Source organism: Paroedura picta, chromosome 6 (genome assembly GCF_049243985.1).
Source record: "Paroedura picta isolate Pp20150507F chromosome 6, Ppicta_v3.0, whole genome shotgun sequence".
Taxonomy (NCBI): domain Eukaryota; kingdom Metazoa; phylum Chordata; class Lepidosauria; order Squamata; family Gekkonidae; genus Paroedura; species Paroedura picta.
This window is the reverse complement of record NC_135374.1, coordinates 32230739-32256171: the sequence shown is the minus strand read 5'-3', so window position 1 is coordinate 32256171 and position 25433 is coordinate 32230739. Positions and strand designations below refer to the sequence as shown.

The 25433-nt window shown below is 43.8% G+C and overlaps 2 protein-coding genes across 7 annotated transcripts in view; one reads left to right on the top strand and one right to left on the bottom strand.

Moving 5' to 3' along the window:
- Positions 1–8030, bottom strand: part of RMP64 (ribonuclease MRP subunit p64) — a 13026-nt gene extending 4996 nt beyond the window's left edge. The window contains exons 1-6 of one of the 4 annotated variants that reach the window (XM_077342001.1): positions 7838–8030; positions 6987–7141; positions 4663–4739; positions 3890–4021; positions 2806–2883; positions 455–792 (exon numbers count right to left, since the gene is read on the bottom strand). In XM_077342001.1, coding sequence (XP_077198116.1) covers positions 455–792; positions 2806–2883; positions 3890–4021; positions 4663–4739; positions 6987–7141; positions 7838–7937 — 880 coding nt within the window. In that variant the 5' untranslated portion in view covers positions 7938–8030. The other 3 variants (XM_077342003.1, XM_077342002.1, XM_077342004.1) reach the window with 3 other exon arrangements.
- LOC143839661 (protein spire homolog 2-like) overlaps positions 1–25433 on the top strand; it is a 27519-nt gene extending 2086 nt beyond the window's left edge. Inside the window, exons 1-13 of one of the 3 annotated variants that reach the window (XM_077341998.1) lie at positions 8443–8881; positions 10833–10876; positions 11025–11189; positions 11702–11827; positions 11999–12055; positions 13019–13180; positions 14781–14910; positions 15751–15878; positions 16374–16517; positions 16993–17054; positions 18834–18861; positions 19949–20088; positions 21640–25433. In XM_077341998.1, the coding sequence (XP_077198113.1) occupies positions 8614–8881; positions 10833–10876; positions 11025–11189; positions 11702–11827; positions 11999–12055; positions 13019–13180; positions 14781–14910; positions 15751–15878; positions 16374–16517; positions 16993–17054; positions 18834–18861; positions 19949–20088; positions 21640–21829 (1644 nt within the window). In that variant the 5' untranslated portion in view covers positions 8443–8613 and the 3' untranslated portion in view covers positions 21830–25433. Of the gene's footprint in view, positions 1–8442; positions 8882–10832; positions 10877–11024; positions 11190–11701; positions 11828–11998; positions 12056–13018; positions 13181–14780; positions 14911–15747; positions 15879–16373; positions 16518–16992; positions 17055–18833; positions 18862–19948; positions 20089–21639 lie in introns of those variants that run through there. The other 2 variants (XM_077341997.1, XM_077342000.1) reach the window with 2 other exon arrangements.

Below are 25433 nucleotides of genomic sequence, written 5' to 3'. Positions count from 1 at the left end.
CTGCAGGCAATCTTCTCCAAGACACAGGATTCCTGGAGCCCAGTTTTCCCTCTACTCCCCTATCCATGCCTCCTGCTTCCCCATCCAGCTCATAAAGGGCTGGGTCTCATTGAGGATGGAAGAGGTGCAACTTCTCATTCCCTTTCATGGCCTGTCGTGATGCTTGTATGCAGATGTATATAGAAAGAAGTGTGTGTGTGTGGAAAGATTCCTAGGGTTCTATTAAAGCCAGCAGAAATCTGCAACATGTAGTTACTGCCCCCATACTGGATTGGATCATGTTGCTTAATTAAAGTTGGTCATAAAGTTCTAGCAATTTAATTTAAGCATGGAACTGCATAAGGGAACTGCATAGAAGGGAGAACTAGGAGAAAGACTGCTCAAACATTTATTGTCCCTGGTTATACAAGTCTGATCACCAGTATCCATCCCGTCCAAATTAAGAGGCTGTTACCTGGGTTGGTTCTGTTAATCCGAACTGGTTGTCCTACATCAAGGGATGTTGGCACTTTGTTTGTGACTCTTGAAGGATCTGTTGCACACACGGACTTCCTGGCTTTGCTTGCTGAAAACAGCTTAGATAACCATGACGTTTTACCCTTTTTTTTAAATGCCTTGGGCATTTTCTTCTGAATTTCCAAGTAGGCAGTTCCAAGAAATTCATTTATATCAGAAGGAAAGGCAAGTTCTTTAATATAAGGCCTTGGCTGAATTTGTGAAACTTCCTCAAGCAATTCAAACAGACTCTCATATAAAGAACAGATGCTTTTCAACACAGCTTTATAAAGAATCCTGGATTTGAAAAATAAAGGGGGAAAAACACATGAAAAACTCCTATCTATTACACAGCAGCCAATTCATATGTCTGTTCTTTCCTCAGAGCATTCCACCTGTAGTCAATTGACCTAATAAAATTTCACCTATCACAATGCTTAACAGGGAGGAATCCATGTCTGAGTTACTGCTGCAAGACTGACAAAAGAAACAGGGGAAGAACAGGCATTGGGCAGCTGCACATACCTGGTCTGCCATTCTAGCAGTACTTTGTAAAGCAGTGGTCCCCAACCTGCGGGCCGTAGCCCGTTGCCGGGCCGCGGCTCCCTCTCCCCACCCCCCCCCGCAGTAAAAAACGTCCCAGGCCGCAAGCTTGCGGCCCGGGAAGCTTCTTACTGCGGGAGGGCGGGGAGAGGAAATCAGGGCCGCGCATCACGCATGCGCGAATGCGCCATGTGCGGCCAAAATTGCGCATGCATGGCACTTTTGTGGCCCGCTGCCCTGCCGGTCCCCAGCCTCAGAAAGGTTGGGGACCACTGTTGTAAAGTATTATTATTATTTTATTTATGTGCCGTCCCTCCCTAGTGGCTCAGGGCAGTGTACAGCAGTAGCCCATTATATTATATATATAGCAATAAAACAAGAATGTTAGTAAAAACTTTAAAACATGGAACATATAATATTAAAAAGCTTCATACATCGCAGTGCAACCATGCAATTTCTTCCAGTTGTAAACTGTCAGCAGTAATTCTCCATGGATGGGGAGGCCTCTATTGATGTTACTGGATGTTTGTTTTCCCATCACAATCAAGGAAACAGTTTTAGGGTAATTGATTTATTTTTAAAATAGCAATTTTATCTGGCACAAAGCTGATGGGATATTTTACATCTCTAATCTAGGATTACACTGAAACAAGTCGATGATTGTCAGTACAATTCTAAAATCCTTTCTGCACCCATTGAATTTACTTGATTTAAAAGGGTAGAATGCCAATTAGTGCCTCCATGTCATGACCCCCAATGGTTCTTGGAGGAACAACCACCCAAATTCTTAGAGGTCTCCCCACAAAAAAACTAGCCAGGGTCAGCCTTGCTTACCTTCTGCATTCTGACTTGCCTGAACTGTCCAGGTCAGGGCTGAGCACAGTAAACCCCACTCTACTATCAGCTAGACTTCCCTTTCTCCAAGACTAGGGCAAATTTGCCCAACAGATCATGCTAATTCCATCAACCAAGCTAAAGTGTTGGACTAAGATCTGGGAAACCCAGGTTCAAATTTCTATTCTGTAATGGAAGCTTGTTGAATGATCTTGGGCCAGTCACACACTCTCAGCCAAACCTACCACACAGGGTTGTTGTGAGGAGAAAATGGAGGAGAATTATGTAAACCACTTTGGGGATAAAGGCTGGATATAAAAAAGGAAATAAATAAATAAAAGATTGTCAGACAGGCCTATTCTTTCTTTTACTATAGATTCATGGTAACAGCACACCAGCCTTGCTATGATACATGGCTTGCATCAGGGTCCTGTGGAGGGACCCAGGTGGAATCTTTGTCTGGGATCCCATGGTGGCTCTCACCAGCCCTGGTGACCACACACACCACTGCAGCTAGCTATAACAAACAGTTATACAATTTAACTATGAATGTAGGTGGAAATACAGTGTATCTTTTCTTTTCTTTTTAACAGTAATCACACAACTAAAACAGACTCTAAATTTGTACCCTTTTCAATGTAGCATTTTCATCAGTGGTTGTTTCCTTCTATTACTATTTTATGTATATAGGGTAATCAGAGGCAATTGTTCCAACAGGTTTCTAACTAATATGTAATGAGGATCAAATCCTTCAGTAATTCTATAGTCTATTATTATCTATTTCAGTTTTAACATATATATTGGCTGTTTGCTCAAAGGTATGGAAAAGTTTAGTCAAAAGACTGCTCCTACTGGGCTGTCAGTGGGACTGTGCTTGGGAAACACAAGTGTGCATGTAGAAAAACAGCAATAACAAAGATGTCTTATACACACCATAATCTGCTCAGCAGTCCCAAAACCACAGTGTTGTGCAGTATGTGTTCTTCCAAACACAGGTGCTTAAGAGACAAGCTGAGAAGCATGTTGATTAAGGATGGACAACTGACCCCCAAACTATCAAGTTAAACACCTATGGCATCTGCAGGCAGATTAACTGTTTAGTTGAGGTCGATCATACCAACAGCATCTGCTGGACCCCCAGAAACCCCTCTCCATGAACCAAAGCCCAAATCAACAAACCTATGAGATCATAGCTAACAAGTTAATGTTGCAATAAGAAATGTTATAGGAACTGTTATAGTACTGTTATCTTGAGTTATGGAAACCATTGTTATTGTTGTTTTCCTGATGTTATGAATTGCACTGTACTATTCCTATGTAACCCAGAATTTTTTTAAAGCTAATTTACAGAATCACACAAAGTTGCAGAAGTGAATAATGGAAAACTGAGACAACACAAACTTCCTTGCTAAATGCAAGACTTTTCAATCAAAGCTGTCTTGCCAGATAAAACCATACCATCTCATGCCTTTTTCAGTCTCCAAATAAGAACTGCCCAGAAACTGCAAAAGAGAATCCAGTCTTTTACAGTGGGGGTCGTCAACGGGACCGAGCTGCAAAAGCCTTGGCACTGGACAGCCAGTGGCTGCACCCCCCCCCCCCCCCGCAGCAAGAAGCTTGCCAGGCATCGAGCGAATCGGCTACTTTGGCGGCCGATTTGCTTGTGGCCCGGCAAGCTTCTCACTGCAAGGGGGGGTTAAGGGTGGCACAACCGCCGGCACGCCAGTGGGCGCACACATGCATGTGTGGATCTGCCGCGCATGCGTGTTTGCGCCTCCGGCAGGCACAAACACACATGCGCGGCATCTCCGTGCATGCGTGGCTAACTCCGCTCATGTGCTGTGCCCGGGCCACCGTCTGGCCCCCACCCCCGCAGGCAGTCCCCAGCCTTACAAAGGTTGGGGGCCGCTGTTTTACAGCACAATTACACTTTTCTAAGTCCACTGAAGTCAACTGTCTTAAAGGCATAAGTCTGCTCAGGACTGCGCTGTCAGATCCCAAATGGTTAGAAGGATACAGAAATGCTGTGCAACAGCAGTCAAGCAAATGCAACAAGAGCTTGCTGCCCCCCAAAATCTTCACCAACACCACTTCAATCACAGGTTGGCTGGGAACCAAGCACTTTTTGGGACATTCAGATTTCGTTTTCCTATAAAGTAAGAGAGGAAAAAACAGCCGTTTGTATTTGATGCTGGCATGTACATGGCTTAGCCTAGGTTTTTTTTTTTTACATATCTGGCTCACAAGAAGAACATTTTTCTAGTAACTGCTTCTGTGATAATCATTTTTTAATCTACTAATCTCAAGTGTGCTCAACAGTTTCACTTTTGGTATCCAATTCTCCTCAAAGAAAAAAAAAAGGCTAAGCTAGCAATGCTCCCAGGGCTACTCTAGTCTAAGCCTGTTCAAGTCTATAGGCCTTGGCTGAAGAAACTAATGAGACTTGCACTGTATATTTTATTTCACACAAAGGGTGGCTAACTTGCTGGATTGGTCACACAGAAGGAAATGAAAGAACTTCAGCTTTTGTTAATGGAAGATTTTTAAACTACATGAATATCTTTACTATCTCCTTCAGAAAGAAGTATAATTTGAAAGCTTCCACAATCTTATGCCATTATATATCAATCCATCAAAAACTTTATTGCTCAGTAAGCTATGGAACTGCAAACACAGGTCGCAACCCTAACAATACTTTCCTGGGAACAAGCCTCACTGATAATATGGGGCTTGCTTCTGAGTAGAACTGTTTAGGATTACTAGAGAAGTAGGCCAATTTATGCTACTTACATGGAGCCCAATTCAGCAAGTTTTTCAATTGTCTGTTCCAGATTCATTAGACTCAAACGCTTCAAACACTGCTGTACCTGAAATGGGAAAAATCACACACATACATTAATTTGGCTGATTAGCTTCAGAAACAAGCTTTTCATCTTGGACTTTTTATTCTGATACCTGAACATGAGAAGAGCCCCACTATATCAGATCAATAAAATATCTAGTCCAGCATCCTGTCTCACATAGTGGCCAAACAGTTCCTCTGGACAGTCAGCAACAGGGCATAGAGGCCAAGGCTGTCCCTTGATGTTGCCTGCTGGCTCTGGGATTCAGAGGTTTAGTGCTTCTGAATGTGGAAGTTCCCCTCAATTACCATGGCTGGTCGCCACTGATCAATTCATGGAGGATAAGTCTATCTAACCCCCTTTTAAAGCTCTGTATACCTGTGGCCATCACTAGATCCTCTGGCAGCAAATTCTACCTGTTGATCCAGCATATCATTATTTGATGTATGGTCCAGCTTTCACAGCCATATATTGCAACTGGGAAGACCATAGCCTTAACTAGACACACTTTTGTTCGCTGGGTCATGTCTCTGCTTTTTAGGATGCTGTCTAGATTTGCCATAGCTTTCCTCCCCAGGAGCAAGCGTCTTTTAATCTCTTTGCTGCAGTCCCCATCTGCAGTGATCTTGGAGCCCAGGAAAATAAAATCTGTCACTACCTCCATTTCTTCTCCATCTATTTGCCAGGAATTGAGAGGGCTGGATGCCATGATCTTCGTTTTCTTGATGTTGAGTTTCAAGCCAACTTATGCACTCTTCTCCTTCACCTGCATCAAGAGGCTCTTTAGTTCCTCTTCGCTTTCTGCCATTAGAGTGGTATCATCTGCATATCTGAGGCTGTTGATATTTCTCACAGCAATCTTGATCCCAATTTGTGACTCCTCTAACCCCCCCCCTTCTCATGATGTGCTCCGCATACAAGTTAAATAGGCAAGGCGACAGTATACAGCCTTGCCGAACTTCTTTCTCAATTTTGAACCAGTCAGTGATTCCATGCCCGGTTCTCACTGTTGCTTCTTGACCTGTATATAGGTTTCTCAAGATAAGATGCTCTGGTATTCCCATCTCTCTAAGAACTTGCCACAATTTGTTGTGCTCCACACACTCAAAGGCTTTAGCATAGTCAATGAAGCAGAAGTAGATGTTTTTCTGGAACTCCCTAGCTTTCTCCATGATCCAGTGTATGTTGGCAATTTGATCTCTAGTTCTTCTGCCTCTTCAAAATCCTACCTGTACTTCTGGAAGTTCTTGGTCCACATACTGCTGGAGCCTAGCTTGTAGGATTTTGAGCATAACTTTGCTAGCATGAGAAATGAGTGCAATGGTGCGGTAGTTTGAACATTCTTTGGCATTGCCCTTCTTTGGGATTGGAATGTACACTGACCTTTTCCATTCCTGTGGCCACTGTTGAGTTTTCCAAATTTGCTGGCATATTGAGTGTAGCACTTTTACTGCATCATCTTCTAAGATTTTTGAAAAGTTCAACTGGAATGCTGTCACCTCCACTAGCTTTATTGTTGATCAGACTTCCTAAGGCCCATTTGACTTCACATTCCAGGATGTCTGGCTCCAGATCAGTAACTACCCCATCGTGATTGTCAGGGATGTTAAGCTCACTCTTGTATAGTTCTTCCATATAATTTTGTTACCTTTTAAAAATCTCTTCTGCTTCTGTTAGATCCCTACCAGAAGGGTAGCATCATTACAGCCCAACAAAAAAATGTAGGGTATTGTTGGTTTTTAAGGTGCTAATGAACTTAAATTTTGTTCTACTACTAAGGACTAACATGGCTGTCTAACAAGACCTACAGTTCATACATTGTCTTCATCACTCCTGGTACATTTGTTTATTACCCATGTGGCTCAAAGCAGGTTATAATTTCAAACATGAAAAACATATAAAATACAGAAAAAAACATGTATACCCCACCTCAAGAAAATGCCTGTAATATAAAGTTAATTAAAAGTTGCTGCTGACAAAATGCCCTCATAACACCCCCCCCCCTAATAACTTCTGAAGGTTCCACAAGCTGAGAGCTAGTATGGACAAATAATGGGCTGTAGTCTGCCAAGTGATCACATTAAATGGGAAAACAATTTTTAAGGTGGCAACCAAAATTTGAACACAGGGAAAAGTATGAGGAAAAACAGCTCTTTAGACCATAGATTTTAAGCTGCAAAGAAGTGGTGACTGACAACCAGAAGTTCAAACTGAAGAGCTCTTCTAATCATCATGTCTATATAAATTCTGAGGCTATTTCTATTTTCTGACCTTTCGGAGAGACCAATATGGCCTGTGTTGCCTCATTTGATAGTGGCAACTATACATGACGGCGTGCAAGGTTTTTCCTTCTGCAAGCACAGCTTTACTTTTGAGAAGGTTGTTGACCACATGACACCTCCTCATAACTGATGAAAGGCATTTCACTGAAAAAGAAAAACACAGTAAAACATTTGCATGCCCCTAGGTAACAATCCAGTTCAGCAAAATCATCATCACAAAAAGTGTAGCTCACACTCCACTCCTTTTAAGCCCCCTCAACTTGTTCCCATAATTCCTTGAAATTCAAATCCACTTGAAAGTCAACCATTTTTTTACATCTTGAAAACGATCCGATGCCCATAATCCTGTAAAACCCCATTTTCAGAATTCAAGGCTTTTTACTGAAGACCAGAGTCCAGTAGCACCTTTAAGACCAACAAAGATTTATTCAAGGCGTGAGCTTTCGAGTGCAAGCACTCTTCGTCTTAAAGGTGCTACAGGACTCTGATTTTATTGTGCTACTTCAGATCAACACGGCTACTCATTTGAATCTATACTGCAGAGAGATGCAGTGCAATTCTATACACGTGCTTACTTTGGGAATAAATCACAATGCATTCGGGGAAGCGCACTCTCATACAGAATGGTAACCCTCAGCATACGGCTCTGTTCTTAAACATGCTTAACTTTGCCCAGGGCACAAGCCTTACATCCCTGAAACGTATTATCTAAATCCCGAAGAGTTCAAGTTAGAAATCCCGCACGTGATGTACCCGGCATGCTTGAAGGAAAGCACCCCTGCACGATTCTGAACTTTAAAGCAACCTTCAGAGCCTGGGACACCCCGGGCCCCTCCTCACCTGAGGAATGTTGGGCTGATACGGCTACCGTACCGCTGCACGCGGGCCACGGAACATCCAGCCGGTTCCATACCGCATCGTCGCCTCTGGGCGCCGCCATCTTTTCCGGGAGGAGGATGTGGACGGAACCAAATCTTAGGGGGGGGGGGAAGCGGTTGAAGGCTTCAACCACTCAGTCGCTAGAGGGAGACCAGATTCCAGTCATAAACGTTCCTCATGTCCTACTGGCGCAGCATACCTGGCCAGTATATATTGATTAAGTTCAGATCAATGTACTACAGAGAGATGGGGGGGGGGGATGAGTTGGAAACTTCCTCCCCATACCCAGATGTGTCCATGCACAATTCTCAGGGGTTCAGCTGCTCTCAGCGTTTGTGCCTCCTGGGGCACGCGCATTCCTCACTGAGTCTTTGGTCAGCTAACAGAGTTTGCATCGTATTTAGGAGGTGCCTTGAATTAGTGGAAACCCCAGCCTACCTGTTACTGACCCCGTTTTGCTGCTTTCCTAGCTGAGAAGGCCACCCAGGTTGCTACTGGATTATATGGTTGTCGTTGTCATCCCATTTCACTACAATGCACCCAAAAAAAAAAAACACCATGTCGCTATATCTTTAAGCAAGAGGAGCCTCGTTCCCTCTAAACAGCAACACCTGAAGTTTGCTGGGGGGCTCGGACTCCCCTCCCCCGACTCTTAGTGGCCCGCCGAGTCTGAACACATAAAAGGGTCCACGGGGCTCAGTTCATTTCCTTGCGGGACAGCGAAGTTTCCCAAAAGCATGGGGAAAGGGGGAGGGCAGCCTTCTAGAACGCGCCAGAAAAAGGACCTCGTTAAGGTCTCCGTAGCGGAGTTTCTTCAGTATTATGAGCAGCCCATCAGTGAGGAACAAGCATGGGCCATTTGTTTCCAGTGTTGCTGTAAAATGAGAGAGCTGGTGGCCCGAGGAGGGGAGTCTATGCTGCAGATGGTACTCTTGAAAGATCTCGATAATCTTTTCATCCACTCCGATGGTAGCGTGTCTTTCGCTGTGCAGCAAAGTTTGAGTGGTAAGAATGATAATTCGGGACTGTTTCTTGTGTCTCTGCAGATTTTTTGGGGAGGAGCGGGTTGGCTTCCACCATTAATTGTATGTCCTCTCCACTATTTTAAAGTTCGAATTCCTACTACATGAGAGCCAGCACTGTGCAGGGGTAGTCAACCTGTGGTCCTCCAGATGTTAATGGACTACAATTCCCATGAGCCCTTGCCAGCAACTGCGGTGGACTTTAATCTGCAAAATCGGGTTTGATTCCCCCCACCCCTCCATAGGCAGGGTGACTTTGGCCTAGTCACACTTCTCTTAGAGCTGTTCTTGCAGAGTAGTTCTCTTAGCCCCAGCTACTTTACAGGGTGGCTGTTCTGGGGAGAGGAAGGGAAAGGTATTTGTAAGTTGCCTTGGGACTCCTTTGGGTAGTTAAAAGCAAGGTTAAAAAAACAACAGCTCTTGTTCTAGGTATTTCCTAAATTAGATTATATGACTATTATTTGATCTTCAATAAAAATACATTCAGGTTATGGTAGAGTGTTAAAGTATGAGAGTGCTAATTCAGCAGTAATATGACAAATTTAGAGGAAGAATGGTTAAACTTGCTGCTAATTCCTGTCTGGTTTTACTCAGTTGTTCATAATACATTACAACCTCTTTGCAATGATTTGTTCTGGTGTTGTAGCAACCCTTTGTGCGTTTTTACATCTCTCTGTGCTGTATGAAAAATAAATTTTGAAAGTTAAATCCTGTTAGTAAATTTTTTAAAAATTAAGTAATGGTTATTTTTTTAACTACAGGTAAGAGCTTTCAGGGGTGTTACAATACATGGTTGAACAATTTTGAGTCCAAAAGCGCCTTAAGATCAACAGTTTTATTCAAGGTGTGAGCCTTCATGTGCATGCACACTTCCTCAGACAATGGAACAAGAATCGTAACAGTGCAGATATAAGGAGAGAATAAATTAGAAGCAAATTAGTAAACAGCATCGCAACAAGTACGCAGTGTGATAATGAAGATTGGATAGTTCCTTGCTAGAATAACTAAATCAGTCTTTTGTTTGAGAGGGTGCATGCACATGAAAGCTCACACCTTGAATAAAAATGTTAGTTGGTCTTAAAGATGCCACTGGACTCAAATTTTGTCCGGCTACTTCAGACCAACATGGCTATCCACCTGAAACAGTACATGGTTGTATATGTATGGGAACACAGAGAAGTTAGAGACTTTTGTAATTAAGGGTTGCTTCACGCATGACTGTTCAGTTATTGATTTTCTGTGAATGTGATGAGAATAGGGCTGACTGAATGAGAGCAAAGTACAAAAAACAGCAGGGGAGGGGTAGAGGCTAAAAAGAATGGACATAGAAAATCTTACTGTAGTTCCTACTTCATATGCTTAAAATACAGTTCCTTTTTTAGTGGTAAATATTTTAGTTAGAAAAGTAATGTCAAAGAGCTCTTGCTAAGGCTAAATTACAAATCGATAGCTCTGGATTTGTATTGTTGTTTTTTTTAAACTAAATATGTACTGAAACCTTAAAAGAAAAAAGGCAGAATCCGCAATACTATTTATTAGACCAAACCATTTCGAATTTACTGTGGTAATTCCTCAAGCTGGATGGTACGAAATATTGGAAAAAGTTTTAAAAGGCAGCGGAAATGTCTTGGGTGAATCCTGGTCAAGCCTGCATTTTGTGTTAGATGGAGAGCAGCTTCAAATGGTGCTGGTTTTGAGTTGCCTAGCTCTTTTGGGCAAAAGATAATGAATTAAACTTCATAGGTACTACCAGAACCTATCAGATATCTCTGATGTTTTCTGTACTCTTCAGATATTATCCTCTTCAATTTTTCTTTCCCCATAAGCTACTCAGAAATGTAAGGGCTTTTGCTAATTTCTGTAGTCTATTGTCACCTTCCTCCTAGTATGACTGTAAGAGCTAAATCCCCCCCCTTTTTTTGTTTTTGTTTCAGATAGCCACATGACTCAGCAACAAAATGAAAAGTTGGAAGATACGGTAAGGCTCAAACAATTGTGAGTCCAGAGTTAGAATTGGTAACTCTTGATTCTCTACTGAACTTGGTTACCTAAGGAATAATTTATTTATGCCTTAATTTGATTTTGGCTGTTTGAATTAATAGGGTCTCCCTGAATTTTCTTAATAGCTCACAGAACTACTGGGAAAGTTGGTCTACAGAGCTCTGGACTGGGGAATTGAGAGCCACATGGAGAGGGAGTTGAGTGAGGCCTTGGAGAAGCTAATATCCTTTATGCTGAAGTTGAATCTAGACGCAACAAAGTCAGCAGTCACTTTCCAAGATGTCATTAAGGTTTTGCTTTGGCTTTTATTTGTATACAATATATAAAGCTACACTTGTAGGCATTTGTTCTTGCTATGCCTGAATCTGTTTTAGAGTAGGGAAACAACTGATACATATTGCTAAAGAAAAACAGGGTAGAAAGAGCAAAATTGGAGTGTATTAGGGGTGTGCTCTGCACATGCTTCATGTAATTTTCCAAGAAGGTTTTTTTGTGTGCCGTCTTAACTGTCTGAATGTCATAACGCTAGATGTGTTAAGGTGCACTGAGAAAGTTGAATGTAGAAATTTTATTTCCAAAATAGAAGGTTTGTAATGGAGTAGGATGTTCTTTTCATGTCTGCGTATAACATGGAAAAGCTATAGGCACTACCAGGCTGACTCCCTGTGATTAGAACTTCTCTTCTTTTCACCCTTATGATGTCCAGTCTTTTAGAACTTGAACAAACTTGAACTGTGTATTCTGTTTCATTATCAATCCTTTAAGCAGGAACCCAGGGATAATTGCTGCTTTTTCATTTTAGATCTGTGAAGATCACTTTCTCAAGCCTTCTGAAGCTGCTGATCATTACTCAGTGGTCTGCCAAGTGCTCTTTGCTGAGTACATAGAAATCCAGAAGCTCATGTTGACCATACAGAGCTGCAAAGAGGTATTTTGAAATGCAAATGTAGTGTCTACTTGTTTTATTCCATCACTACGTATTCATTTTCGATAACCTTTTGTTTTAAGTTGGAAGAAAAATGTTATAAGGCATTAAGAAGGCTCATAGTCTAACAGCTTCTGTAGAACAAGCAAATAGCAAATGTCTACTGTCTTTCAGTATTTGGGAAGAATGGATGTGGAAGACTGGTGTCCAAGGCAGAAGGCTGATGACTGGGTAAGGATAGCCATTCGGTTTGTTTCATATTAAGGTTTCCGTACTAAAAGTTCACATTGAATTGGCCAAAATTAGAACGCTTATTCACCATTACCAACCCAAGTAGGCCCAGTTATATGCCCTTTCTATCTTTTATGTGCCCTGCCTAACTTCCCAAGCTATGGAAATGAACGCCTTTAAAATACTTTGCTTGAAGAAGAGCATACTATGGTGATGGTAAATACACCCCTGTAAATAGGCACTTGTAGATGGTATCAGATTCTGAAACACCAACGTCTGCAGGCTTCCTTCAAGGCTGAGCACAGTTTCCAGCCGAGGATCTCTGATCTCATTGTCTTTTGAACATCCCCTGGCTTCTAGCTGCTTCTAATACTGTTCCTTCTGTAACTTTTAGCATCTTTTATTCCAAAAGTTGCCAAGTGCTTCCTATCAACCCTGTCTTTGGCTTCCACAAAAGCACCAACTGACTACCCTAAAGATTTGGTTATTCTGTGAAATCTGGAGTTCTGTGTATAACTGATGGGTGTTCACTATAGTTTCCTTCAAGGGATGGTTCAGTTATCTCTTCCCTTTTCATTAGGAGAAAGACTAGTTGCTCCTTATGCAGATTAGACTCATCAGGGGCCAGTGTCACCTGTGTCCTGTATCTTGCCTCCATGCAGCAGACATTGCAGTTCTTGCAGTGCTGAGCGCCCACCTTTTGGAGTAAAGGAGACAAATGAATTACTTTTTTGTCTTTTAACTAACTGCACATCTTAATGCAAATATTACAGTTTGCTGTAATGCATACTTCAGCTCAGGTGCTGTTCATCCAGCTACTGTAACTATGTACCTTGTACCTATGGCAGATTAAGTCAAGAACTCCAACCTGATTTTCACTTTCATTTTAGCAGTCAGTTGCCATGTTAAATGCCGGGTGCCTTCTTGGCAAGGTATGTTCTTTAATCTGAGCTTCCTTTTTAGGCAAATTTATGGCAAGATGTACTTGGTGGTTTGCAGAAGGGCACAAGACTCCACAAGGCCACGGAGCAACCGCAGCCCAGGACTTCTCTGAAACAGTGTGCCTGCTCTCTGTATAACACAGTGGTGGATGATATCAAAAACAAGCACTACACCCTCCACAAGGTGAGCAGTATTGACCAGCTAGGGGTGCCATCCTCCAGGTGGGATCTGGGGATCACCCAGGTTATTATTTATTTAGTGTATGGCGTGTGAGAAATCCAATGATTGTCTGGTAACCAGGCAAGAGATGTTTGGAGGTGGTTTGCCATTGCCTGCCTCTGCATCATGAGCCTGGTTTTCCTTCAAGGTCTCCCATCAAAATGCTAACCAAAGCTGACTCGGCTTAGCTTCTGAGATCTGACAAGATCGGCCTTGCCTGGGCTATCTAGGTCAGACTAGGTCACAGGGAAAAATCTTTGGAACTCTATGACATTGTACCCCTCTGGAGGTCCCTGTCCTCCCCCAACTCCATCGTTAATGAGTGAAGTTTTCCAACCTGGAGCAGGCCACTCTAGATCCTTGCTGGTGACCAATGGGACCTGGCAACCTTCTGACCTGCTGGCAGAACATGGTCTTCATACCCTTGAATTAAAAGCTTAGTTAAATCCAGCCTGCACTTGTAATCAGTTTCTCAACCCAATGTGTACAATTCATGGTCTGAAAACCCTGGATAGAGCTCTTTTATTAAACACCTTGTTGTTGCTGCTGTTGTTGAAGAGCATTATACTTTGCATTTGGTGAAGATGAGACTGCTTGCTGACATGTGACTCTCCAAAATATAGTCTTGTCACACATGCCACATTTGCAGTGTTTAACTCCTACTGTTTTGTATCGGCCTGACATTTTTTTAAAAACTGTTGTACCCTTTTATCTTAGAAAGCTGGCTTGGTGCATTAGCCTCTAATCCGGAGAACTGGGTTTCATCCCACTCCTTCACATGCAACCAGGATAGCTAAAAGCAGGATACAAAAAGCAAGATCTCCTTCTTGTTGTTGTCCTTCTCATAGGACCCCATCCCTCTAGCTCTGATCAGTGGCATGTATTTGATGGCCAAAGTAAGGAGGAGTGTGAGGAAGGTGATGTTGTACACTGTATCCAATAGATATCAGAGTTTTTAAAGCTGCTGTTCTCAGCACACTGTGTGTAGCAGGCAGAGCAAAAATGAGGCAAGGCTTTTGGAAAAGGCCGAACACTATGTGGTGGCTTACAGGAGCACAGCATTACAAGAAACTTGGGTCGAACAGATGGGTGAGACACCCATTGATAATACTTAGCTTGTGCTCTAACCCCTCCCCCCAATATTCTTATGATTGACAGGTTTTGTTCCCAGCAATGAAAGCTGTTTGTTTTTTTGGACTACATATTGGAATATAGAAATAAAAGTGTATATTCAATTTCTGTCCAAAGCACATGTGAACCTTAATGTTAACATGGGGTTCTTTTTTGTGCTTGAAGGCTTGACAAAACTACACCTGTCAACAGTATAGCAGATATCCTATAGAACAGGACTAGGTTGTGAGATGGTAATCTGGGACTGGAGGTTGCCCAAAAGTCACACATTGATATTTGCTTCCCCTTGACAGTACAGTTTTAAGCAGAGTTAGACCCTTGTAAATCCATTGACATCAAAAGGCTGAAAAAGGGGTAACTCTGTTTAGGTTTACACTGTCAATATCTTACTCAGCTTCTGATGACTATTCAACAATCTGACTTTGTTTGGCAGGCATCTACACGGCTACTGAAAGAGAGAGTCTGCCAGGCCCCCAGTCTACATGATCAGCTCATGATGGAAGTGAAAAATCCCCCAAAGCTTCGGCCAGTCTTTCTACAGAAAAGTAGAAACAAACCACAAGGTATACAGTACTTCAGATGCTAACTATGACCAAAGTAGCTTAGTTGTTCAAGTGACTGAAATGCTTAAGTGACTTATAAAGAGGTACCTTTGGTGTAGGATGGCGATTTTATGTGGTTCTGCTTCCGTTCATCATGGTTCTGTATAGGAATTGTAGAGGAAGAAAGCTGTGTGTCTCCATACATAAAGACATTTAGCTAGCAGTTTTCCCTGGTGGTTCAAATCTTTCAGAACCAGGAAATGTTTGGTAGAACAAATACTTCATGGTGACAATACAGTAATTTGAAAAACTGAATTCAAAATTCTGGTCTGTGGTATGGTGCTCATTGTAGCAGTATCCAGTATTATGCATATATGAAAGGGGTGTCACAGTAACAGTTTTCATAGTTTCTTTTCAATGGAGTCTCTGCAGGTTTACCTACCAGTAGTCAAGTGATGCATGTGTCATTAGCCTCAAGTAATTTATTTTAAATTGACATGATTATTAAGTGATCTTGCAGTGACTGAGATTAGGGAAATAGTATTTTTCCTTGAGCAGATGGATAGTTTGAACAAGTTTCATAGACGACACCAAAACAGGCAAACCCCAAAGGGTTAAATTCTAGAAAAGTCACTAGCAACGCAGTTCTAAGCAGAGCAAATGTTGTTTAACTGATCAAAGGGCTTCAGAGTTCTCCAAAGCCTAATGTGAAATATCAGAGACACCACTACAAAAGTTGAACTTGCTTGCTAAAGGCTGGGACAGCAAGACGTATATAACAGCTGATAAAACCGGGCATGTTGATGGTATTTGCTCAAAGGTGCCAAAAATACTAGATTCCTTTTTGTGGCTTTTCAGAAGACTTTGGCAAGTTCTCATTGACTGCTCCAGTCGACATCTTCCTTGACCAAAATGTTGGATCAAATGTAACTGTTTCACAAGCTAAAAAGCCAAGGTTGAATGGCATCCAGTCAGATCCAGAACTTAAGGTATGAAATGCTAGAGGGCATCACCCCAAGGGTCAGACATGATCCGGTGCTTGCACAGGGGATATCTTTACCTTTACCTTTTAGATAGCCATCTGACAGAAAGGCTGATTCTGTGAAGGCAAAGGGGGTGGCAGGTTACAGTAGATGAGCGATTGGGATGTGAGTGTCCTGCATAGTGCAGGGGGTTGGACTAGATGACCCATGAGGTCCCTTCCAACTCTATGATTCTATGATTCAGATGGCTGTGATTCGGCTGTACAAATCTATGGCATTTACAGCTTCAGACTGTATTCGGCTGATCTGTGTCTGAAGCAGATCTTGATAGTACAGTTTTAAGATGAAGTTGCTTAGGTGTTCTTGAGCATTTAGTTTTAATTGCCAGACAAGCAACTCCAAACTGAAACTTATCCAATCCTGCTACACCAACTCTGGAGGGTAGCTTTCAGTTTTAGCTTTTTGAAAAAGATGCTGTAAGTTTCTTGGCTTCATCCCTAGTTGTTGTCCACCTGCAATCGGAAGCCATCTACAAGACGGTCATTACCAACCATTGCAGACTTGATGGGAACCAGATATGCAGAACAACTGGCTGAAATGAAGGATTCCAGCCAGAGAGACAATATATCCTCTTCAAGGTCACAGGTGATTCAAAGGAACATCACTGCCATTTCCTGTTTCCTTTATCTCATCTGAAAATGTCACCCTGTCTTGTAAATTTGATCACATTGTTTAAACTTCCAACTGTTTATGACAAATCCCCTTTGTTAAAAAATGAAAATACCAGTGTTAGCTGAAACAGGCCAATGGCATGCCTGTTTGGAGCCCAGGTGTTTCCCGCCCCCTTTTAGATGAAGTTTCTCTATTTGCTTATCCCATTAAAGTTGAGTTGTAGCTTGGTGTCAGTGCATTTTGCCAGAACCCACTGGGGCTGAGAAAGAAGCTGCCAGCCCTGAAGGGGATCCTTTTCAGGGTCTCAATAAAAGTCATGGGAAAACTAATGGAACGTAGAATATGCTACTGATATAAGTGCTGCCACATTCTGCAGCATTGGATCTTCTCTATCCCCTCCTGCTGTACAAACTTGGCCACCCACTTGTCCCTTCTCACTCCCTTGCAGGTTTGTCTTGCTTGTCATAATGAGTTGTTTATCTGGCCTTACATGTGTCATCTCTGTAGCAGGTAAGTTCATTTGAAGCTCTTTTTTTATAGGCGGTTGAAATGGGTTTGCCTGCAGTTGACAGAAATATAATATCCTATCAAGCCTGATACCCATTCTAGTCAAGATGGAGTGAGGGGAGGAGTGGGCTAGAAATAAAAAAAAATCAAACAAATGTTTCAACACTGCTGCTTACCACAGGGCACTCAAAAACTAGCTGTGGAAGACTCTTCCCCTGATCTTGACTGCCCATCCCCCTTAATCTTATCTATTCTGACTAGTAGCAGATCCCCAGGATCTCTGGCAGAGAGTGAAGACTTTCCAGCTCCTTATTCCAGATGCTTGAGATATAGCTGGATGCCTGGGATCTTTGGGATGTGCTTTATGCAACTGTTCTCCCTAGAGGAAGTAAAACACCCTAAAATGTGTACTGCTTGCAATCTCAAAGGAGGTGATCTTCTGCTTCCAGTTCTCGATTTAACATTCATGGGTTTTGACATGTACTTGTTGCTAATTCTAGCTTTGAAGCTTCCCCACTTGAAAACATAAATGTTGGAATATGTACAGAGATGTGAGGGAGACAGAATTCCAGGAGCCTGTGTCTATCAGGTTCTCTGAATTCCCAGCTCTTCTTTCTCCAGAGATCTGCTGCAAGTCAGAATGGATAATATCAAGGCGGATGGACTGGTGGTGTGATGTGGTTTAAAGCGGCTTCATAAGTTCACTGATGAATGCCATGAGAGCCAGCTTGGTGTAGTGGTTAAGAGCAGCGGCCTCTAATCTAGAGAACTGGATTTGGGTTCCCCTCCTCCTCCAAATGCAGCCAGATGGGTGACCGTGGGCCAATCACAGTTCCTCTCAGCCTCACCTGAGAGGAGAAGGTGTTTGTAAGCTCCTTTAGAATTCCTTCAGATAGTAAAATACAAGATACAAAAAGCCAGTTCTTTAAAAATAAGCCTGTAGCCATTTCCCTTGCAGAGGAATGGTTTCCTCATGTCTCTGCAACAGAATGAGCCAGAAGCTTCTTTAAATGAAAAATGAAGGTTCAGAGAACCTGGTACTTACATTTCTTATAATGTGTATCAATCAATATATTACATTCCTGCACCAGTTTAATGCTTCCTGTGGTGCAGGAAGAAGTAGCAGCTACAGGGACTCTCTCAGGCAAAATGGATGCCAGGTGTGGAGAAAAGTCACATTTTCCCACCCGCATGGCAGCTATCCAGGCTTTACAACTAACTTTCCCAAAACTTCTGTGTAAAACAGGATTGAAAAAGATCGGAGAAAAGGCTGCAAAACGTTGTGAGGTGCACAAAAGCATCACAATGCTGTGCGGAAGCCAGAAAACCATTTGAGGCCTCTAATATTTCAAAAACAGGCCCTGGTCAAGGCAAGAGCTTCCAGTGTCCAGCGAGTCTCTTGTAATCAGGAGGCAACCTTCATCCAGAGCATGCTGTAGGTGTCAAGACCTGGTGGGATCTTCCTAAATGCAGGGCTCAAACTAATTATTTTATTGGATAAATGAGCATTATCTTGATGTTGAAAGACTGAGAATTGAACCTGCCCTCAGCTGGCAGAAGTCTCCTCCTTTGGGCTACAGCAAGTGCTTGCCAGGACTGATCGGCAGTTGCCTCCTACCAGTTGAGAAATATGAGCATTTTCTTGCCATAGCCCCAACTCAAGCCTTTAATGGTAACATTTGACATAACTGTTCAACATGGTCACAACAACCTATGAATCGGTGGTGCTTGATTTACACATTAGTGTCATGGCAACTGAATGTCTTATGTCTTTTATTTTAGAGTGAGCTGTAAGGATTGCTGTGTCAAGGTATGTTTTCCTTTTTCAAGAGGTGATTGATCCACAAAATATCCTGTCTTCTTGTCTCCAGACTGCTAACCTTCATGGGAGCCTTTTGGAGAGTTTTGTTTTTGGACTTCCCAAAAGCACCTACTCTCCTGAGTGGCATGCTGGCTGGCTCCCAATCAGTTTAAAAGTTTGTTAATAAAAAAATTAGCTATTTGCTCCCAAATTCAGTCATGACATGCCTTGTTGGAGACTTAACATGTTCCCTTGTTTTGATTGAGGTTCTACGTGCAGTTGTCCTAAATCCTACCATCTTTCAAATCCAGCCTGGCATGCTGTAGGCCCAGTCAGCATCTGGTCCTTGTGACTATTTGAATCATGTCATTAGACTTCAAAAATGACAGCAGCATCAACAGGTCAGGCCTGTGGACACCATCCCATCTAGTTTGGCCTGCACTAGCATGATAGACAGGTGAATGAAGTTTGAGTCCAGTGGCGCCTTTAAGACCAACAAAGTAATTAACTGAGCATTCCATAATTAAGGACACGCCTGCCCATTAATCCCCAATGTTAACAGATTTATTTTCTTCACTGTGTTTCCCCCCCGGAATTAAACCAAAACAAATGGTAATCTTATATGCTAAATTGCTTATTCCTGTTTGGTCCCTGAGTCTGTTAAATATCTTCATTTATGCTGTATGCTCATTTACTGCTCACCCTCTACCCATATGTTTGGGCAGGTAATTCCCCTTTCATTGTCTCTGAGGAAGTGTGGCTGCACCCGAAAGCTTACACTTTGAAAAAAACTTGGTTGGTCTTAAAGGCCCCACAGGACTCAAACGCTGTCCTGCTTCGGGCCAACATGGCTAGTCACGTCAGTCTATCACAATAAGACAGGTGTCATTTGGAAAGCCTTAAGTCGTATTGTAGGCCAGCCAGTATATGAAATTCCCACTCCATAACACAAATGAGGTTAACACCTCATTGAAAAATGTTTCAGCATCCTGTATGAGGGGAACTCAAAGGGTGTGAAGGGCTTGCAGAGCGCTGTAGGACAGCTTTTTACAGCTGGTCATGGTGTTCACTAAACGTCATGGCATTCTTCTCTTAGGTGACCATGCCAGTCAGGCCCTGTGTACGCCTTCCACTTAACTTTTTCAAGATCATAAGATTCAGCAAAGAAGACCTGGCTATAGAGGGCCAGAAAACACCACAACTGTTGTATGAAATAGAACACTGGGATTGTTCAAGGTAGGAGCTCAAAATCCTGCATCCCTACATACCCATAGGGCAAAATGTGAACTGCATGAAAAACTGCATGTATTCAAAAATGGCAATGGGATTTGACTCTTCTGTGGCATATAGAAGGTCAAAGGAATTGGGGCTATTACCTTTAATCTTGAAAACAATCTTTCAGAAGAAGGCTAATTTATAGATGCCAGGCCAGAGACCCACACTTTGGGGCAAATTGTGTGTACCACTAGAACTATGTTCGGACTCAACTAGAGTTTTTCAGAATTAAAATTCATTTCCCAAGGTGGTATCAAGTAATACCAAATGCCAGTGTTGTAGTCTTCCTCCTTAGGAAAAAATAAACATTTAACAGGGGAAACAAGAAGTTTCCTTTTGTTCTTGCTTGCGTTCACATACAGCACCTGCAGCTTTTTACTGTGATGATCATCATGTGGTCAAGGTTTGCCCCACAGGCCTCTGTGAATGATGTTCAGTACCCACTTCTAAATGCAGATGGGCATAGTGCTGATTTTACGAACTTAGGCAGATTGTGAGCTGGTGGGCAGGAAGGGATGTGCCAGTGTTTGTCTCTTGTGGCCCTTCCTTGCATCCCCGGGGAATTGCTAATTGTCGCTGTGAGGTGGTAGGTGAATTTCCTCCAGCCCAGGCTGGATTCTGGAGATTTTGGGTAGAGGGATCATTTGGACATGAAATTGGGATCACTGTGGGTGGGCAGTTAGTTGTGAGTTCATGCATTGTAGGTTGGACTAGATGACCCTGGAGGGCCCTTCCAAATCTGTGATTCTAAGTGATAGAGGCAATCTCACTGTAATCCAAAACAGGCTGGTAAGCAGCCCCTTGCTTGGGTCTTTGGAGCCTGTAAGGACTTCCTTTTAATTTTGCTACCACAAACAGACATGGCTCACCCTCTGGAATGATCATCAAGGATGTAGTTGCCCCACTTCCTATAGGTGTGACTTGCATGTTTCATAACCTGCATCAGGTAAAGGGTACAGTCTCTATGAGTTTCCAGAATACCACTGTTGAGAACAGAAGTTCTCTGTTTGAAATGTTCAGTGCATGCAAAAAACACAAAAAAATTAGCAATATTTCTGGTAAATGAAGCCCTGCCAAGGCAGCCAGTTTGGTGTAGTGGTTAGGAGTGCGGACTTCTAATCTGGCATGCAGGGTTCGATTCTGCACTCCCCCACATGCAGCCAGCTGGGTGACCTTGGGCTCGCCACGGCACTGATAAAACTGTTCTGACCGAGCAGTGATACCAGGGCTCTCTCAGCCTCACTCACCTCACAGGGTGTCTGTTGTGGGGAGAGGAATGGGAAGGTGACTGTAAGCCGCTTTGAGCCTCCTTTGGGTAGAGAAAAGCGGCATATAAGAACCAACTTTTCTTCTTCTAAAAATATTGAGGAAATAGTTTGTACAGAAGTCCCGTGGAACTAGTTGTGTACAGCTGCTGACTGAGAAACCCCTTTTGCCACTACTAAGGAGTGGATCTGGGGCTTTCAGAAAAGGCTGAGTGTAAGCCTGGTTCTTCCTTTTTGTAACTTCCAGGGTGCCTCTGGTGCTTGAGCCTCACTGCTTAGCGCCTCCCCTTGCAGCTCGCACAAGAAGCATGACGAATTGGCCCTCTCTGGACATCTGTCTCAGATGTGAGCAGCACCTCCTGGCGATCCTCGCCCGTCAGGTTCAACAGCAGATGCCTCGCAAGAAGAGATCCTTGTCATGGACTGAATGGGACTAAAGCTCTGCCTGTGAAGGAAGACAAATGTGGATTGGTTCCATAAAGGCCCAGATAGAAGGCCCCCTACGCCTCCCCCCCCTCCCCCTCCCCCAGCCCCTGCTAGCTTCTCTCTACTTTCGAGGGACCAGGCACTGTTACCTACTCTTGGGAAGTTGCACACATACTTTCCTAGACTTTGATCAGATGGCATAAATAAACACTGAAGCACTTTTATAAGCCAGAACGAACCCTCTCTCACTTTTATCACCTCCGAAGCCCAGGACTTCAAGCACACCACGGTGAAGCTCACTTGACGATTGAAGCCATGCTCTGGACCGGGCTGCCAACCCTGTCCGGTATTTGTGTACCTGAAAGGAAATAGGTCACCACAGCACTAAGCCCTCTCACGCTCACCCCCCCCCCCCCCAGCATTGCATGAAAAGCCGTCTGAGAAGAGGTGTGGTTCTCCCTTTAGCCTGGTGCTCCCAGTGGCTGACAACATGCGTAGCTTCAATCCCAGACAGCTGTATTTCACTAGAGTGGTGGATTTTTTCTATTTCTGAGCCTGAAGCAGGATCGGTTTCCCCTACTGCTGACAGTTTAGCAACTGTTTTGACTGATCTAAAAAGATGCACGTGAAGAATGGAATAAAAAAGCATTTTGGTTAAACTGTCGTGAAGAGGCAGTATATGTAAATATAACAAAATGAAATAAAATAAAAGCGAAGTGAAATTGCAGGCCATAGCAAGCGGGGAGAGGTTAAGAATTTCACATCTAACTTCTTCACCTGTTTAGACCTGCCATAGCTATGGCCTGCCGGTGAAATGTTTAGGCGTACGTCAACATCCATGTTTGCTTTTCCTTCTTGCGAGCTTTCTTGTTTCCTTTCACTTACGCCAGTTTCAGTGGCCCGCCCACTCAGCATATCTAGGGTGCCAGCCCTTCCCTGTGATGGAGCGGCACCAAGCCAGGCCTTCTGTGGCATTGTGGGATCAGCTGCAGACTGCCGTAGCCCCAAGCACAACAGAGGCCTCTTCTGTCGCTGGATCCGTGAGCCGTGTGAGAAGTGGCATCACAGCACTGATGCCTCTAGTCCGTGAGGAAAGGCTTTCCCCAGTGGCCAGACCTGAGGAGGTGTGATGAGGCAGCAAGCAGTGGTTGTGGCACAGAGGGAGGGCTTTCCCCATCGCTGGATCCAGGTGCCACAGCAAGCAGCAGCCAGGCACGGGACCTTTCCTTCTCATGGGGATTGAGGTGAGGGTGCTGCATCTGACTTCTCCATCCAGCCACGCACCACTCTGTTGCCTTGCTCCAAACTCCCCTGATACCAGGCAAGCCTAGGGCAGATGCTAGGAGATTGGGGGGGGGGACCTCCTGCATGGCCCTGCAGCTGTGCTTTATGCGGTTGGGGGACTGGTGGTATCAGCTGGTGAACACCGAAGAAGCCGACAGCTTGGGGGAGTATCTTCTCCGGCCGCAGTTTGGCTTTGCTCTCCACCTTCACGGCCTCCAGGAAGCAACCTGCTCCTGGCCACAGGAAGCAGCAGGCCCTGGCAGAAGCCTTCCGGCAGACTTTCTCACTCTATCTTCTTTACTCACCTCCAAGCCAGCTACTGCTTCTCTGTGACGCTGGACACCTTCCGAACAGGCTCTTTGTTCCCCTCTTGGCAGCTGACCCAGGTGCAGCCTTGGGAGCTGCGGGTAGCATCAGCTCATGACAGTCCTCTTTGCCTGGTGGGCCATGTGCGGGGAGGAACAGTGCACTTCCTGAGCTGCCCTGGCTGTCCCCCTCAGTCTCTGAGACAGTGGCTGGCCCCAGAATGTGCCAAGAGCACAGACAACAGTGGGTTCATCTTTTGCATGGAAGACAGTTTTGCTGAACTGCATTGGACTCATCCCCTGAGTAAGAGGAAGAGGTTTGCAGCCTGTCGAAGCCAGAGCCAACTTTTTTGTTTCCTGAACTTGGAAGGATAGGACTAGGGTGGTCTGAATGTGGGAGCCTTCTCTGTTGCATGGGGAAGGGCAGATTTCTTCATCTAACCCTGATGGCTCTTCACAGCCAATTTTTGGGTCATAGATATCTGGTGTACCCAAGCCATTGGAGCCACTAAACATGGACAAAAAAGCAGTGGCAACAAACTTACCCAAACCATTATTTGCTTTACAGTCAGTTGAGCTTTTGTAGCATGTTAATCTTCCCTAATTTCCCCCCAACTCCTGATGTCCTGGAAGTCTCTAACTGGATGATTGGCCACAGCCTGTTTCATTGGAGTCCTGGGCAATTAATTATATTTTTGGTGTACCCTAAGGGAAGAGACTGTCACTGGCCCTTTGAGCCCTGTATTACTATTCCTTACCTGGTTGCAATCTATTGGGGTGGCTTGTGAAGCGTCTGTTAGGTGTTGCCTTTCCCTGGGGTTGCCTGCTGCCCAAAGGAATGGTGTGACATAAGAGGGGGTAAACACACACACCCCTCTCACACTGGACAGCATATGCTAAGGTGGTTCTTCCGGGGGCTTCTACTCTTGAGGACGAGGGTGGCATTTGTCTTCTGTGAATGCATGCAGTGTGTGGCAGTCCCCCCCACCAGACTATGTCCCCTGCAGGGTCTTCACTCTGTGGACTTTAATAGGTTGGTGTTCCCTGATTCATGGGAAGTGCGCCTGTCCTCAGCCAGGACCTTTTTGGTTCTGGCCCCTACGGGGGTGGAATGAGCTCCCAGAAGAGCTAAGAGCCTTGTTGGAGCTATCACAGTTCCTATAAGACAAAGAACTTTCCCCAGGCATTCGGTTGAGGCCGGGATGAAGAACATCTAATGGGTCCCTCCTCTGAATACCCTGTGAACATTTGAACATCTGAACAGCGGAGTTCTGAACAATGTCGATCAGCTTCAAACACTGGAACTGACAATCCATTGAGTTGTCAGGTGGGGAGAAGGGGGGGCAGGGGTTGGTAGGTATTATCAGGGTTGTATTTTGAAATTGATGTGCGCTGCCATGAGCCTGCTGGTCTGGGAGTGACAGTCAACACACACAAGAAATATAAAGAAAAGAACAATCATTCTAAGGACACCAAAAGTTCATCTTGTCTTCTGTTCTAATGCAGTGCCTGTAAATCTGAGTTGATTTCAGGGGTGGTGATATTTTTGTTCTCTGGCTACGTATTTCTTGATGCTTTCCTTTGGGGGCCACCTGGTCATAGGAATTGTCTTTAGTCCTGATTTGTCTTGGATTGAATCTTCTGATGGTCTGTAATATGCCACTAAATGGAAAGGGGGGTCCTTTTTAAAACAAAAGTGTCTATTTCAAAGCTTGCTCTCCAGATATCATGCTGCCCCAATTAAGTTGTTAAGTACTACCAACGCTGTAATCCTAAAGTAGCTTTATGAGTTTGTTCCACCAGGTGGCAGCAGATACTGCAATGTTCCTGTCGGTTTTTTAAGCTGCTTGGTGTGATCTAATGGACTTTGCTGGTGTTGGCATCCAGCAGACACAAAAAGTAAGCTTAAGTGAAAAAGAGTATATGTGGGCATGAAACCATTGTGAGCATGGCTGGTCTTCTTTAATGTTACTATAAAACACTTGTGTGCTGTGTGGTTTTTTACTTAATAAAGAACATTTAATAA